The sequence below is a fragment of the Physella acuta genome, unplaced genomic scaffold, assembly GCF_028476545.2.
Source record: "Physella acuta isolate Inbredline_101_S28 unplaced genomic scaffold, ASM2847654v3 ptg001600l, whole genome shotgun sequence".
Classification (NCBI taxonomy): domain Eukaryota; kingdom Metazoa; phylum Mollusca; class Gastropoda; family Physidae; genus Physella; species Physella acuta.
In genome coordinates this window covers 129,443-146,032 of record NW_026733114.1, presented here as the reverse complement: position 1 = coordinate 146,032, position 16,590 = coordinate 129,443, and the positions used below count along the sequence as shown (strand labels likewise).

Sequence of the window (16,590 nt, the reverse complement as noted above, 5' to 3'; positions counted from 1 at the left end):
CGTAATCGTATTTAATGCTTGTCCGTTTTTAGTGAACTTTGTGTTTGATAAAAAAAAGTAATATATCCAGCCAACGTCACACGAAAGATAACGAATTTAATAAATGCGGAGCCGATTATTTAGCTGTGGTTTTGCTTCAGTTTTTCTTTCGTTTTATTTCAAATAAGTTTTATTTTCCGAAAAAGTGAAAACGCTTGTGTTGGTAGACTAAAATGTTTCGATCAACGGGGTAACATTTTAAAGTGGTATACATAAAACATTGGATATCTGCTGTTGAATAAATAAACAATTAAAACGCTAGAAAATAGGACTCACATTTGCCTGTCAAAACCTAGCCCTATATAAATAGATTTTCTGTTGATTATCTCTACTGCTGTTTTGCTTATCAGGAGACAAAACATGAAAACTGTGGGTATTATAATGCATGCAGTGCTTGCTTCGTTGTAAAGACGCATCGTGGACGTGTTCGTCGGTGTGTTGACGCATAACTATAGGATGAACAGCCGGTTGTAAACAAAGCTCACGTGAAAATCAACAGACCGTGGAAGCCAGTCGTTTGGTTCGTAGACTACTACACGGACAAGTTATATGGTATGCTAGCACGTGTCGTCGGAGAGCGAATGTGCTTTTTGCTGCATGAAAAAGCTTTGGTGGTGGGCAGCACCATTTGCTAGATAAACCATTCTTTACATTTGATAGAGAGAAACCAATCGGATTGTCACATCCTCCTCCAACTCCCCGCTGAGGGAGGAGAGGAACGATCATCAAAGACCTACTGAGACTGTCACTCAAGCTGTGACTGTCTCGAGGTCAACTTCACGCTCAGAGGAAGTGACTGAATCTCGTCATCACGGTTTTCGTGCCGTTCAATTTTGCTCAACGTCCCGGCAAGACCAACTTTAGAAATGATCCCTAAAAGTATGATCTTATTCGAGTCATGCATCGGAAGCGGGCCCAACGTAATTCAAACGCTGTTACGGTATGGTTTTTAGGACGGTGACTAGCATGAGTTGTGTCGCACCTAAGAAATATTTGATACAGGTCTGACGCACTCGTTTTGTTATATGTCATCGAAAGCTTGTAGGCGCACACTTATTGGCCCAGTAGAAACTTGATGGGCACACGTTTAGAGTGCAAAACGCTGTAGGAAAGAGAAACAAATCAAAATCGACATCAAGGGAAATAATTCACTGTAAGGGAAAGAATCACTATCTATTGGAAGCTAACGTTTGACACGAGCTGAGTGGTCTCTTACTCATCCCACAAACGTAATCGTATTTAATGCTTGTCCGTTTTTAGTGAACTTTGTGTTTGATAAAAAAAAGTAATATATCCAGCCAACGTCACACGAAAGATAACGAATTTAATAAATGCGGAGCCGATTATTTAGCTGTGGTTTTGCTTCAGTTTTTCTTTCGTTTTATTTCAAATAAGTTTTATTTTCCGAAAAAGTGAAAACGCTTGTGTTGGTAGACTAAAATGTTTCGATCAACGGGGTAACATTTTAAAGTGGTATACATAAAACATTGGATATCTGCTGTTGAATAAATAAACAATTAAAACGCTAGAAAATAGGACTCACATTTGCCTGTCAAAACCTAGCCCTATATAAATAGATTTTCTGTTGATTATCTCTACTGCTGTTTTGCTTATCAGGAGACAAAACATGAAAACTGTGGGTATTATAATGCATGCAGTGCTTGCTTCGTTGTAAAGACGCATCGTGGACGTGTTCGTCGGTGTGTTGACGCATAACTATAGGATGAACAGCCGGTTGTAAACAAAGCTCACGTGAAAATCAACAGACCGTGGAAGCCAGTCGTTTGGTTCGTAGACTACTACACGGACAAGTTATATGGTATGCTAGCACGTGTCGTCGGAGAGCGAATGTGCTTTTTGCTGCATGAAAAAGCTTTGGTGGTGGGCAGCACCATTTGCTAGATAAACCATTCTTTACATTTGATAGAGAGAAACCAATCGGATTGTCACATCCTCCTCCAACTCCCCGCTGAGGGAGGAGAGGAACGATCATCAAAGACCTACTGAGACTGTCACTCAAGCTGTGACTGTCTCGAGGTCAACTTCACGCTCAGAGGAAGTGACTGAATCTCGTCATCACGGTTTTCGTGCCGTTCAATTTTGCTCAACGTCCCGGCAAGACCAACTTTAGAAATGATCCCTAAAAGTATGATCTTATTCGAGTCATGCATCGGAAGCGGGCCCAACGTAATTCAAACGCTGTTACGGTATGGTTTTTAGGACGGTGACTAGCATGAGTTGTGTCGCACCTAAGAAATATTTGATACAGGTCTGACGCACTCGTTTTGTTATATGTCATCGAAAGCTTGTAGGCGCACACTTATTGGCCCAGTAGAAACTTGATGGGCACACGTTTAGAGTGCAAAACGCTGTAGGAAAGAGAAACAAATCAAAATCGACATCAAGGGAAATAATTCACTGTAAGGGAAAGAATCACTATCTATTGGAAGCTAACGTTTGACACGAGCTGAGTGGTCTCTTACTCATCCCACAAACGTAATCGTATTTAATGCTTGTCCGTTTTTAGTGAACTTTGTGTTTGATAAAAAAAAGTAATATATCCAGCCAACGTCACACGAAAGATAACGAATTTAATAAATGCGGAGCCGATTATTTAGCTGTGGTTTTGCTTCAGTTTTTCTTTCGTTTTATTTCAAATAAGTTTTATTTTCCGAAAAAGTGAAAACGCTTGTGTTGGTAGACTAAAATGTTTCGATCAACGGGGTAACATTTTAAAGTGGTATACATAAAACATTGGATATCTGCTGTTGAATAAATAAACAATTAAAACGCTAGAAAATAGGACTCACATTTGCCTGTCAAAACCTAGCCCTATATAAATAGATTTTCTGTTGATTATCTCTACTGCTGTTTTGCTTATCAGGAGACAAAACATGAAAACTGTGGGTATTATAATGCATGCAGTGCTTGCTTCGTTGTAAAGACGCATCGTGGACGTGTTCGTCGGTGTGTTGACGCATAACTATAGGATGAACAGCCGGTTGTAAACAAAGCTCACGTGAAAATCAACAGACCGTGGAAGCCAGTCGTTTGGTTCGTAGACTACTACACGGACAAGTTATATGGTATGCTAGCACGTGTCGTCGGAGAGCGAATGTGCTTTTTGCTGCATGAAAAAGCTTTGGTGGTGGGCAGCACCATTTGCTAGATAAACCATTCTTTACATTTGATAGAGAGAAACCAATCGGATTGTCACATCCTCCTCCAACTCCCCGCTGTGGGAGGAGAGGAACGATCATCAAAGACCTACTGAGACTGTCACTCAAGCTGTGACTGTCTCGAGGTCAACTTCACGCTCAGAGGAAGTGACTGAATCTCGTCATCATGGTTTTCGTGCCGTTCAATTTTGCTCAACGTCCCGGCAAGACCAACTTTAGAAATGATCCCTAAAAGTATGATCTTATTCGAGTCATGCATCGGAAGCGGGCCCAACGTAATTCAAACGCTGTTACGGTATGGTTTTTAGGACGGTGACTAGCATGAGTTGTGTCGCACCTAAGAAATATTTGATACAGGTCTGACGCACTCGTTTTGTTATATGTCATCGAAAGCTTGTAGGCGCACACTTATTGGCCCAGTAGAAACTTGATGGGCACACGTTTAGAGTGCAAAACGCTGTAGGAAAGAGAAACAAATCAAAATCGACATCAAGGGAAATAATTCACTGTAAGGGAAAGAATCACTATCTATTGGAAGCTAACGTTTGACACGAGCTGAGTGGTCTCTTACTCATCCCACAAACGTAATCGTATTTAATGCTTGTCCGTTTTTAGTGAACTTTGTGTTTGATAAAAAAAAGTAATATATCCAGCCAACGTCACACGAAAGATAACGAATTTAATAAATGCGGAGCCGATTATTTAGCTGTGGTTTTGCTTCAGTTTTTCTTTCGTTTTATTTCAAATAAGTTTTATTTTCCGAAAAAGTGAAAACGCTTGTGTTGGTAGACTAAAATGTTTCGATCAACGGGGTAACATTTTAAAGTGGTATACATAAAACATTGGATATCTGCTGTTGAATAAATAAACAATTAAAACGCTAGAAAATAGGACTCACATTTGCCTGTCAAAACCTAGCCCTATATAAATAGATTTTCTGTTGATTATCTCTACTGCTGTTTTGCTTATCAGGAGACAAAACATGAAAACTGTGGGTATTATAATGCATGCAGTGCTTGCTTCGTTGTAAAGACGCATCGTGGACGTGTTCGTCGGTGTGTTGACGCATAACTATAGGATGAACAGCCGGTTGTAAACAAAGCTCACGTGAAAATCAACAGACCGTGGAAGCCAGTCGTTTGGTTCGTAGACTACTACACGGACAAGTTATATGGTATGCTAGCACGTGTCGTCGGAGAGCGAATGTGCTTTTTGCTGCATGAAAAAGCTTTGGTGGTGGGCAGCACCATTTGCTAGAGAAACCAATCGGATTGTCACATCCTCCTCCAACTCCCCGCTGAGGGAGGAGAGGAACGATCATCAAAGACCTACTGAGACTGTCACTCAAGCTGTGACTGTCTCGAGGTCAACTTCACGCTCAGAGGAAGAGACTGAATCTCGTCATCATGGTTTTCGTGCCGTTCAATTTTGCTCAACGTCCCGGCAAGACCAACTTTAGAAATGATCCCTAAAAGTATGATCTTATTCGAGTCATGCATCGGAAGCGGGCCCAACGTAATTCAAACGCTGTTACGGTATGGTTTTTAGGACGGTGACTAGCATGAGTTGTGTCGCACCTAAGAAATATTTGATACAGGTCTGACGCACTCGTTTTGTTATATGTCATCGAAAGCTTGTAGGCGCACACTTATTGGCCCAGTAGAAACTTGATGGGCACACGTTTAGAGTGCAAAACGCTGTAGGAAAGAGAAACAAATCAAAATCGACATCAAGGGAAATAATTCACTGTAAGGGAAAGAATCACTATCTATTGGAAGCTAACGTTTGACACGAGCTGAGTGGTCTCTTACTCATCCCACAAACGTAATCGTATTTAATGCTTGTCCGTTTTTAGTGAACTTTGTGTTTGATAAAAAAAAGTAATATATCCAGCCAACGTCTCACGAAAGATAACGAATTTAATAAATGCGGAGCCGATTATTTAGCTGTGGTTTTGCTTCAGTTTTTCTTTCGTTTTATTTCAAATAAGTTTTATTTTCCGAAATGTGAAAACGCTTGTGTTGGTAGACTAAAATGTTTCGATCAACGGGGTAACATTTTAAAGTGGTATACATAAAACATTGGATATCTGCTGTTGAATAAATAAACAATTAAAACGCTAGAAAATAGGACTCACATTTGCCTGTCAAAACCTAGCCCTATATAAATAGATTTTCTGTTGATTATCTCTACTGCTGTTTTGCTTATCAGGAGACAAAACATGAAAACTGTGGGTATTATAATGCATGCAGTGCTTGCTTCGTTGTAAAGACGCATCGTGGACGTGTTCGTCGGTGTGTTGACGCATAACTATAGGATGAACAGCCGGTTGTAAACAAAGCTCACGTGAAAATCAACAGACCGTGGAAGCCAGTCGTTTGGTTCGTAGACTACTACACGGACAAGTTATATGGTATGCTAGCACGTGTCGTCGGAGAGCGAATGTGCTTTTTGCTGCATGAAAAAGCTTTGGTGGTGGGCAGCACCATTTGCTAGATAAACCATTCTTTACTTTTGATAGAGAGAAACCAATCGGATTGTCACATCCTCCTCCAACTCCCCGCTGAGGGAGGAGAGGAACGATCATCAAAGACCTACTGAGACTGTCACTCAAGCTGTGACTGTCTCGAGGTCAACTTCACGCTCAGAGGAAGAGACTGAATCTCGTCATCATGGTTTTCGTGCCGTTCAATTTTGCTCAACGTCCCGGCAAGACCAACTTTAGAAATGATCCCTAAAAGTATGATCTTATTCGAGTCATGCATCGGAAGCGGGCCCAACGTAATTCAAACGCTGTTACGGTATGGTTTTTAGGACGGTGACTAGCATGAGTTGTGTCGCACCTAAGAAATATTTGATACAGGTCTGACGCACTCGTTTTGTTATATGTCATCGAAAGCTTGTAGGCGCACACTTATTGGCCCAGTAGAAAGTTGATGGGCACACGTTTAGAGTGCAAAACGCTGTAGGAAAGAGAAACAAATCAAAATCGACATCAAGGGAAATAATTCACTGTAAGGGAAAGAATCACTATCTATTGGAAGCTAACGTTTGACACGAGCTGAGTGGTCTCTTACTCATCCCACAAACGTAATTGTATTTAATGCTTGTCCGTTTTTAGTGAACTTTGTGTTTGATAAAAAAAAAGTAATATATCCAGCCAACGTCACGAGAAGGATAACGAATTTAATAAATGCGGAGCCGATTATTTAGCTGTCGTTTGGCTTCAGTTTTTCTTTCGTTTTATTTCAAATAAGTTTTATTTTCCGAAATGTGAAAACGCTTGTGTTGGTAGACTAAAATGTTTCGATCAACGGGGTAACATTTTAAAGTGGTATACATAAAACATTGGATATCTGCTGTTGAATAAATAAACAATTAAAACGCTAGAAAATAGGACTCACATTTGCCTGTCAAAACCTAGCCCTATATAAATAGATTTTCTGTTGATTATCTCTACTGCTGTTTTGCTTATCAGGAGACAAAACATGAAAACTGTGGGTATTATAATGCATGCAGTGCTTGCTTCGTTGTAAAGACGCATCGTGGACGTGTTCGTCGGTGTGTTGACGCATAACTATAGGATGAACAGCCGGTTGTAAACAAAGCTCACGTGAAAATCAACAGACCGTGGAAGCCAGTCGTTTGGTTCGTAGACTACTACACGGACAAGTTATATGGTATGCTAGCACGTGTCGTCGGAGAGCGAATGTGCTTTTTGCTGCATGAAAAAGCTTTGGTGGTGGGCAGCACCATTTGCTAGATAAACCATTCTTTACATTTGATAGAGAGAAACCAATCGGATTGTCACATCCTCCTCCAACTCCCCGCTGAGGGAGGAGAGGAACGATCATCAAAGACCTACTGAGACTGTCACTCAAGCTGTGACTGTCTCGAGGTCAACTTCACGCTCAGAGGAAGTGACTGAATCTCGTCATCATGGTTTTCGTGCCGTTCAATTTTGCTCAACGTCCCGGCAAGACCAACTTTAGAAATGATCCCTAAAAGTATGATCTTATTCGAGTCATGCATCGGAAGCGGGCCCAACGTAATTCAAACGCTGTTACGGTATGGTTTTTAGGACGGTGACTAGCATGAGTTGTGTCGCACCTAAGAAATATTTGATACAGGTCTGACGCACTCGTTTTGTTATATGTCATCGAAAGCTTGTAGGCGCACACTTATTGGCCCAGTAGAAACTTGATGGGCACACGTTTAGAGTGCAAAACGCTGTAGGAAAGAGAAACAAATCAAAATCGACATCAAGGGAAATAATTCACTGTAAGGGAAAGAATCACTATCTATTGGAAGCTAACGTTTGACACGAGCTGAGTGGTCTCTTACTCATCCCACAAACGTAATCGTATTTAATGCTTGTCCGTTTTTAGTGAACTTTGTGTTTGATAAAAAAAAGTAATATATCCAGCCAACGTCACACGAAAGATAACGAATTTAATAAATGCGGAGCCGATTATTTAGCTGTGGTTTTGCTTCAGTTTTTCTTTCGTTTTATTTCAAATAAGTTTTATTTTCCGAAATGTGAAAACGCTTGTGTTGGTAGACTAAAATGTTTCGATCAACGGGGTAACATTTTAAAGTGGTATACATAAAACATTGGATATCTGCTGTTGAATAAATAAACAATTAAAACGCTAGAAAATAGGACTCACATTTGCCTGTCAAAACCTAGCCCTATATAAATAGATTTTCTGTTGATTATCTCTACTGCTGTTTTGCTTATCAGGAGACAAAACATGAAAACTGTGGGTATTATAATGCATGCAGTGCTTGCTTCGTTGTAAAGACGCATCGTGGACGTGTCCGTCGGTGTGTTGACGCATAACTATAGGATGAACAGCCGGTTGTAAACAAAGCTCACGTGAAAATCAACAGACCGTGGAAGCCAGTCGTTTGGTTCGTAGACTACTACACGGACAAGTTATATGGTATGCTAGCACGTGTCGTCGGAGAGCGAATGTGCTTTTTGCTGCATGAAAAAGCTTTGGTGGTGGGCAGCACCATTTGCTAGAGAAACCAATCGGATTGTCACATCCTCCTCCAACTCCCCGCTGAGGGAGGAGAGGAACGATCATCAAAGACCTACTGAGACTGTCACTCAAGCTGTGACTGTCTCGAGGTCAACTTCACGCTCAGAGGAAGTGACTGAATCTCGTCATCATGGTTTTCGTGCCGTTCAATTTTGCTCAACGTCCCGGCAAGACCAACTTTAGAAATGATCCCTAAAAGTATGATCTTATTCGAGTCATGCATCGGAAGCGGGCCCAACGTAATTCAAACGCTGTTACGGTATGGTTTTTAGGACGGTGACTAGCATGAGTTGTGTCGCACCTAAGAAATATTTGATACAGGTCTGACGCACTCGTTTTGTTATATGTCATCGAAAGCTTGTAGGCGCACACTTATTGGCCCAGTAGAAACTTGATGGGCACACGTTTAGAGTGCAAAACGCTGTAGGAAAGAGAAACAAATCAAAATCGACATCAAGGGAAATAATTCACTGTAAGGGAAAGAATCACTATCTATTGGAAGCTAACGTTTGACACGAGCTGAGTGGTCTCTTACTCATCCCACAAACGTAATCGTATTTAATGCTTGTCCGTTTTTAGTGAACTTTGTGTTTGATAAAAAAAAGTAATATATCCAGCCAACGTCACACGAAAGATAACGAATTTAATAAATGCGGAGCCGATTATTTAGCTGTGGTTTTGCTTCAGTTTTTCTTTCGTTTTATTTCAAATAAGTTTTATTTTCCGAAATGTGAAAACGCTTGTGTTGGTAGACTAAAATGTTTCGATCAACGGGGTAACATTTTAAAGTGGTATACATAAAACATTGGATATCTGCTGTTGAATAAATAAACAATTAAAACGCTAGAAAATAGGACTCACATTTGCCTGTCAAAACCTAGCCCTATATAAATAGATTTTCTGTTGATTATCTCTACTGCTGTTTTGCTTATCAGGAGACAAAACATGAAAACTGTGGGTATTATAATGCATGCAGTGCTTGCTTCGTTGTAAAGACGCATCGTGGACGTGTTCGTCGGTGTGTTGACGCATAACTATAGGATGAACAGCCGGTTGTAAACAAAGCTCACGTGAAAATCAACAGACCGTGGAAGCCAGTCGTTTGGTTCGTAGACTACTACACGGACAAGTTATATGGTATGCTAGCACGTGTCGTCGGAGAGCGAATGTGCTTTTTGCTGCATGAAAAAGCTTTGGTGGTGGGCAGCACCATTTGCTAGATAAACCATTCTTTACATTTGATAGAGAGAAACCAATCGGATTGTCACATCCTCCTCCAACTCCCCGCTGAGGGAGGAGAGGAACGATCATCAAAGACCTACTGAGACTGTCACTCAAGCTGTGACTGTCTCGAGGTCAACTTCACGCTCAGAGGAAGTGACTGAATCTCGTCATCATGGTTTTCGTGCCGTTCAATTTTGCTCAACGTCCCGGCAAGACCAACTTTAGAAATGATCCCTAAAAGTATGATCTTATTCGAGTCATGCATCGGAAGCGGGCCCAACGTAATTCAAACGCTGTTACGGTATGGTTTTTAGGACGGTGACTAGCATGAGTTGTGTCGCACCTAAGAAATATTTGATACAGGTCTGACGCACTCGTTTTGTTATATGTCATCGAAAGCTTGTAGGCGCACACTTATTGGCCCAGTAGAAACTTGATGGGCACACGTTTAGAGTGCAAAACGCTGTAGGAAAGAGAAACAAATCAAAATCGACATCAAGGGAAATAATTCACTGTAAGGGAAAGAATCACTATCTATTGGAAGCTAACGTTTGACACGAGCTGAGTGGTCTCTTACTCATCCCACAAACGTAATCGTATTTAATGCTTGTCCGTTTTTAGTGAACTTTGTGTTTGATAAAAAAAAGTAATATATCCAGCCAACGTCACACGAAAGATAACGAATTTAATAAATGCGGAGCCGATTATTTAGCTGTGGTTTTGCTTCAGTTTTTCTTTCGTTTTATTTCAAATAAGTTTTATTTTCCGAAATGTGAAAACGCTTGTGTTGGTAGACTAAAATGTTTCGATCAACGGGGTAACATTTTAAAGTGGTATACATAAAACATTGGATATCTGCTGTTGAATAAATAAACAATTAAAACGCTAGAAAATAGGACTCACATTTGCCTGTCAAAACCTAGCCCTATATAAATAGATTTTCTGTTGATTATCTCTACTGCTGTTTTGCTTATCAGGAGACAAAACATGAAAACTGTGGGTATTATAATGCATGCAGTGCTTGCTTCGTTGTAAAGACGCATCGTGGACGTGTTCGTCGGTGTGTTGACGCATAACTATAGGATGAACAGCCGGTTGTAAACAAAGCTCACGTGAAAATCAACAGACCGTGGAAGCCAGTCGTTTGGTTCGTAGACTACTACACGGACAAGTTATATGGTATGCTAGCACGTGTCGTCGGAGAGCGAATGTGCTTTTTGCTGCATGAAAAAGCTTTGGTGGTGGGCAGCACCATTTGCTAGATAAACCATTCTTTACATTTGATAGAGAGAAACCAATCGGATTGTCACATCCTCCTCCAACTCCCCGCTGAGGGAGGAGAGGAACGATCATCAAAGACCTACTGAGACCGTCACTCAAGCTGTGACTGTCTCGAGGTCAACTTCACGCTCAGAGGAAGTGACTGAATCTCGTCATCATGGTTTTCGTGCCGTTCAATTTTGCTCAACGTCCCGGCAAGACCAACTTTAGAAATGATCCCTAAAAGTATGATCTTATTCGAGTCATGCATCGGAAGCGGGCCCAACGTAATTCAAACGCTGTTACGGTATGGTTTTTAGGACGGTGACTAGCATGAGTTGTGTCGCACCTAAGAAATATTTGATACAGGTCTGACGCACTCGTTTTGTTATATGTCATCGAAAGCTTGTAGGCGCACACTTATTGGCCCAGTAGAAACTTGATGGGCACACGTTTAGAGTGCAAAACGCTGTAGGAAAGAGAAACAAATCAAAATCGACATCAAGGGAAATAATTCACTGTAAGGGAAAGAATCACTATCTATTGGAAGCTAACGTTTGACACGAGCTGAGTGGTCTCTTACTCATCCCACAAACGTAATCGTATTTAATGCTTGTCCGTTTTTAGTGAACTTTGTGTTTGATAAAAAAAAGTAATATATCCAGCCAACGTCACACGAAAGATAACGAATTTAATAAATGCGGAGCCGATTATTTAGCTGTGGTTTTGCTTCAGTTTTTCTTTCGTTTTATTTCAAATAAGTTTTATTTTCCGAAAATGTGAAAACGCTTGTGTTGGTAGACTAAAATGTTTCGATCAACGGGGTAACATTTTAAAGTGGTATACATAAAACATTGGATATCTGCTGTTGAATAAATAAACAATTAAAACGCTAGAAAATAGGACTCACATTTGCCTGTCAAAACCTAGCCCTATATAAATAGATTTTCTGTTGATTATCTCTACTGCTGTTTTGCTTATCAGGAGACAAAACATGAAAACTGTGGGTATTATAATGCATGCAGTGCTTGCTTCGTTGTAAAGACGCATCGTGGACGTGTTCGTCGGTGTGTTGACGCATAACTATAGGATGAACAGCCGGTTGTAAACAAAGCTCACGTGAAAATCAACAGACCGTGGAAGCCAGTCGTTTGGTTCGTAGACTACTACACGGACAAGTTATATGGTATGCTAGCACGTGTCGTCGGAGAGCGAATGTGCTTTTTGCTGCATGAAAAAGCTTTGGTGGTGGGCAGCACCATTTGCTAGATAAACCATTCTTTACATTTGATAGAGAGAAACCAATCGGATTGTCACATCCTCCTCCAACTCCCCGCTGAGGGAGGAGAGGAACGATCATCAAAGACCTACTGAGACTGTCACTCAAGCTGTGACTGTCTCGAGGTCAACTTCACGCTCAGAGGAAGTGACTGAATCTCGTCATCATGGTTTTCGTGCCGTTCAATTTTGCTCAACGTCCCGGCAAGACCAACTTTAGAAATGATCCCTAAAAGTATGATCTTATCCGCGTCATGCATCGGAAGCGGGCCCAACGTAATTCAAACGCTGTTACGGTATGGTTTTTAGGACGGTGACTAGCATGAGTTGTGTTGCACCTAAGAAATATTTGATACAGGTCTGACGCACTCGTTTTGTTATATGTCATCGAAAGCTTGTAGGCGCACACTTATTGGCCCAGTAGAAACTTGATGGGCACACGTTTAGAGTGCAAAACGCTGTAGGAAAGAGAAACAAATCAAAATCGACATCAAGGGAAATAATTCACTGTAAGGGAAAGAATCACTATCTATTGGAAGCTAACGTTTGACACGAGCTGAGTGGTCTCTTACTCATCCCACAAACGTAATCGTATTTAATGCTTGTCCGTTTTTAGTGAACTTTGTGTTTGATAAAAAAAAGTAATATATCCAGCCAACGTCTCACGAAAGATAACGAATTTAATAAATGCGGAGCCGATTATTTAGCTGTGGTTTTGCTTCAGTTTTTCTTTCGTTTTATTTCAAATAAGTTTTATTTTCCGAAATGTGAAAACGCTTGTGTTGGTAGACTAAAATGTTTCGATCAACGGGGTAACATTTTAAAGTGGTATACATAAAACATTGGATATCTGCTGTTGAATAAATAAACAATTAAAACGCTAGAAAATAGGACTCACATTTGCCTGTCAAAACCTAGCCCTATATAAATAGATTTTCTGTTGATTATCTCTACTGCTGTTTTGCTTATCAGGAGACAAAACATGAAAACTGTGGGTATTATAATGCATGCAGTGCTTGCTTCGTTGTAAAGACGCATCGTGGACGTGTTCGTCGGTGTGTTGACGCATAACTATAGGATGAACAGCCGGTTGTAAACAAAGCTCACGTGAAAATCAACAGACCGTGGAAGCCAGTCGTTTGGTTCGTAGACTACTACACGGACAAGTTATATGGTATGCTAGCACGTGTCGTCGGAGAGCGAATGTGCTTTTTGCTGCATGAAAAAGCTTTGGTGGTGGGCAGCACCATTTGCTAGATAAACCATTCTTTACATTTGATAGAGAGAAACCAATCGGATTGTCACATCCTCCTCCAACTCCCCGCTGAGGGAGGAGAGGAACGATCATCAAAGACCTACTGAGACTGTCACTCAAGCTGTGACTGTCTCGAGGTCAACTTCACGCTCAGAGGAAGTGACTGAATCTCGTCATCATGGTTTTCGTGCCGTTCAATTTTGCTCAACGTCCCGGCAAGACCAACTTTAGAAATGATCCCTAAAAGTATGATCTTATTCGAGTCATGCATCGGAAGCGGGCCCAACGTAATTCAAACGCTGTTACGGTATGGTTTTTAGGACGGTGACTAGCATGAGTTGTGTCGCACCTAAGAAATATTTGATACAGGTCTGACGCACTCGTTTTGTTATATGTCATCGAAAGCTTGTAGGCGCACACTTATTGGCCCAGTAGAAACTTGATGGGCACACGTTTAGAGTGCAAAACGCTGTAGGAAAGAGAAACAAATCAAAATCGACATCAAGGGAAATAATTCACTGTAAGGGAAAGAATCACTATCTATTGGAAGCTAACGTTTGACACGAGCTGAGTGGTCTCTTACTCATCCCACAAACGTAATCGTATTTAATGCTTGTCCGTTTTTAGTGAACTTTGTGTTTGATAAAAAAAAGTAATATATCCAGCCAACGTCACACGAAAGATAACGAATTTAATAAATGCGGAGCCGATTATTTAGCTGTGGTTTTGCTTCAGTTTTTCTTTCGTTTTATTTCAAATAAGTTTTATTTTCCGAAATGTGAAAACGCTTGTGTTGGTAGACTAAAATGTTTCGATCAACGGGGTAACATTTTAAAGTGGTATACATAAAACATTGGATATCTGCTGTTGAATAAATAAACAATTAAAACGCTAGAAAATAGGACTCACATTTGCCTGTCAAAACCTAGCCCTATATAAATAGATTTTCTGTTGATTATCTCTACTGCTGTTTTGCTTATCAGGAGACAAAACATGAAAACTGTGGGTATTATAATGCATGCAGTGCTTGCTTCGTTGTAAAGACGCATCGTGGACGTGTTCGTCGGTGTGTTGACGCATAACTATAGGATGAACAGCCGGTTGTAAACAAAGCTCACGTGAAAATCAACAGACCGTGGAAGCCAGTCGTTTGGTTCGTAGACTACTACACGGACAAGTTATATGGTATGCTAGCACGTGTCGTCGGAGAGCGAATGTGCTTTTTGCTGCATGAAAAAGCTTTGGTGGTGGGCAGCACCATTTGCTAGATAAACCATTCTTTACATTTGATAGAGAGAAACCAATCGGATTGTCACATCCTCCTCCAACTCCCCGCTGAGGGAGGAGAGGAACGATCATCAAAGACCTACTGAGACTGTCACTCAAGCTGTGACTGTCTCGAGGTCAACTTCACGCTCAGAGGAAGTGACTGAATCTCGTCATCATGGTTTTCGTGCCGTTCAATTTTGCTCAACGTCCCGGCAAGACCAACTTTAGAAATGATCCCTAAAAGTATGATCTTATTCGAGTCATGCATCGGAAGCGGGCCCAACGTAATTCAAACGCTGTTACGGTATGGTTTTTAGGACGGTGACTAGCATGAGTTGTGTCGCACCTAAGAAATATTTGATACAGGTCTGACGCACTCGTTTTGTTATATGTCATCGAAAGCTTGTAGGCGCACACTTATTGGCCCAGTAGAAACTTGATGGGCACACGTTTAGAGTGCAAAACGCTGTAGGAAAGAGAAACAAATCAAAATCGACATCAAGGGAAATAATTCACTGTAAGGGAAAGAATCACTATCTATTGGAAGCTAACGTTTGACACGAGCTGAGTGGTCTCTTACTCATCCCACAAACGTAATCGTATTTAATGCTTGTCCGTTTTTAGTGAACTTTGTGTTTGATAAAAAAAAGTAATATATCCAGCCAACGTCACACGAAAGATAACGAATTTAATAAATGCGGAGCCGATTATTTAGCTGTGGTTTTGCTTCAGTTTTTCTTTCGTTTTATTTCAAATAAGTTTTATTTTCCGAAAAAGTGAAAACGCTTGTGTTGGTAGACTAAAATGTTTCGATCAACGGGGTAACATTTTAAAGTGGTATACATAAAACATTGGATATCTGCTGTTGAATAAATAAACAATTAAAACGCTAGAAAATAGGACTCACATTTGCCTGTCAAAACCTAGCCCTATATAAATAGATTTTCTGTTGATTATCTCTACTGCTGTTTTGCTTATCAGGAGACAAAACATGAAAACTGTGGGTATTATAATGCATGCAGTGCTTGCTTCGTTGTAAAGACGCATCGTGGACGTGTTCGTCGGTGTGTTGACGCATAACTATAGGATGAACAGCCGGTTGTAAACAAAGCTCACGTGAAAATCAACAGACCGTGGAAGCCAGTCGTTTGGTTCGTAGACTACTACACGGACAAGTTATATGGTATGCTAGCACGTGTCGTCGGAGAGCGAATGTGCTTTTTGCTGCATGAAAAAGCTTTGGTGGTGGGCAGCACCATTTGCTAGATAAACCATTCTTTACATTTGATAGAGAGAAACCAATCGGATTGTCACATCCTCCTCCAACTCCCCGCTGAGGGAGGAGAGGAACGATCATCAAAGACCTACTGAGACTGTCACTCAAGCTGTGACTGTCTCGAGGTCAACTTCACGCTCAGAGGAAGTGACTGAATCTCGTCATCATGGTTTTCGTGCCGTTCAATTTTGCTCAACGTCCCGGCAAGACCAACTTTAGAAATGATCCCTAAAAGTATGATCTTATTCGAGTCATGCATCGGAAGCGGGCCCAACGTAATTCAAACGCTGTTACGGTATGGTTTTTAGGACGGTGACTAGCATGAGTTGTGTCGCACCTAAGAAATATTTGATACAGGTCTGACGCACTCGTTTTGTTATATGTCATCGAAAGCTTGTAGGCGCACACTTATTGGCCCAGTAGAAACTTGATGGGCACACGTTTAGAGTGCAAAACGCTGTAGGAAAGAGAAACAAATCAAAATCGACATCAAGGGAAATAATTCACTGTAAGGGAAAGAATCACTATCTATTGGAAGCTAACGTTTGACACGAGCTGAGTGGTCTCTTACTCATCCCACAAACGTAATCGTATTTAATGCTTGTCCGTTTTTAGTGAACTTTGTGTTTGATAAAAAAAAGTAATATATCCAGCCAACGTCACACGAAAGATAACGAATTTAATAAATGCGGAGCCGATTATTTAGCTGTGGTTTTGCTTCAGTTTTTCTTTCGTTTTATTTCAAATAAGTTTTATTTTCCG

General features: G+C 40.8%; 1 protein-coding gene and 13 non-coding genes across 14 annotated transcripts in view; 1 reads left to right on the top strand and 13 right to left on the bottom strand.

Moving 5' to 3' along the window:
* Positions 1 to 16,590, top strand: part of LOC131929215 (putative mediator of RNA polymerase II transcription subunit 26) — a 57,011-nt gene that overhangs the window by 27,061 nt on the left and 13,360 nt on the right. The window contains exons 23-33 of the mRNA XM_059285335.1: positions 700 to 831; positions 1,967 to 2,098; positions 3,234 to 3,387; positions 4,463 to 4,627; positions 8,235 to 8,377; positions 9,512 to 9,643; positions 10,778 to 10,909; positions 12,045 to 12,176; positions 13,311 to 13,442; positions 14,577 to 14,708; positions 15,844 to 15,975. Of these exons, the coding sequence (XP_059141318.1) occupies positions 700 to 831; positions 1,967 to 2,098; positions 3,234 to 3,387; positions 4,463 to 4,627; positions 8,235 to 8,377; positions 9,512 to 9,643; positions 10,778 to 10,909; positions 12,045 to 12,176; positions 13,311 to 13,442; positions 14,577 to 14,708; positions 15,844 to 15,975 (1,518 nt within the window). The remainder of the gene's footprint in view (positions 1 to 699; positions 832 to 1,966; positions 2,099 to 3,233; positions 3,388 to 4,462; positions 4,628 to 8,234; positions 8,378 to 9,511; positions 9,644 to 10,777; positions 10,910 to 12,044; positions 12,177 to 13,310; positions 13,443 to 14,576; positions 14,709 to 15,843; positions 15,976 to 16,590) is intronic.
* LOC131929261 (small nucleolar RNA U3) lies at positions 706 to 928 on the bottom strand. Its single transcript, XR_009383934.1, has one exon. It is a non-coding gene; the product is annotated as a small nucleolar RNA U3 (small nucleolar RNA).
* On the bottom strand, positions 1,973 to 2,195 carry LOC131929260 (small nucleolar RNA U3). The gene has a single exon (XR_009383933.1). It is a non-coding gene; the product is annotated as a small nucleolar RNA U3 (small nucleolar RNA).
* Positions 3,240 to 3,462, bottom strand: LOC131929254 (small nucleolar RNA U3). Its single transcript, XR_009383928.1, has one exon. It is a non-coding gene; the product is annotated as a small nucleolar RNA U3 (small nucleolar RNA).
* LOC131929264 (small nucleolar RNA U3) lies at positions 4,480 to 4,702 on the bottom strand. The gene has a single exon (XR_009383937.1). It is a non-coding gene; the product is annotated as a small nucleolar RNA U3 (small nucleolar RNA).
* On the bottom strand, positions 5,746 to 5,968 carry LOC131929263 (small nucleolar RNA U3). The gene has a single exon (XR_009383936.1). It is a non-coding gene; the product is annotated as a small nucleolar RNA U3 (small nucleolar RNA).
* Positions 7,013 to 7,235, bottom strand: LOC131929234 (small nucleolar RNA U3). Its single transcript, XR_009383908.1, has one exon. It is a non-coding gene; the product is annotated as a small nucleolar RNA U3 (small nucleolar RNA).
* Positions 8,252 to 8,474, bottom strand: LOC131929232 (small nucleolar RNA U3). The gene has a single exon (XR_009383906.1). It is a non-coding gene; the product is annotated as a small nucleolar RNA U3 (small nucleolar RNA).
* LOC131929231 (small nucleolar RNA U3) lies at positions 9,518 to 9,740 on the bottom strand. The gene has a single exon (XR_009383905.1). It is a non-coding gene; the product is annotated as a small nucleolar RNA U3 (small nucleolar RNA).
* On the bottom strand, positions 10,784 to 11,006 carry LOC131929222 (small nucleolar RNA U3). The gene has a single exon (XR_009383896.1). It is a non-coding gene; the product is annotated as a small nucleolar RNA U3 (small nucleolar RNA).
* LOC131929230 (small nucleolar RNA U3) lies at positions 12,051 to 12,273 on the bottom strand. The gene has a single exon (XR_009383904.1). It is a non-coding gene; the product is annotated as a small nucleolar RNA U3 (small nucleolar RNA).
* Positions 13,317 to 13,539, bottom strand: LOC131929229 (small nucleolar RNA U3). Its single transcript, XR_009383903.1, has one exon. It is a non-coding gene; the product is annotated as a small nucleolar RNA U3 (small nucleolar RNA).
* On the bottom strand, positions 14,583 to 14,805 carry LOC131929228 (small nucleolar RNA U3). Its single transcript, XR_009383902.1, has one exon. It is a non-coding gene; the product is annotated as a small nucleolar RNA U3 (small nucleolar RNA).
* Positions 15,850 to 16,072, bottom strand: LOC131929227 (small nucleolar RNA U3). The gene has a single exon (XR_009383901.1). It is a non-coding gene; the product is annotated as a small nucleolar RNA U3 (small nucleolar RNA).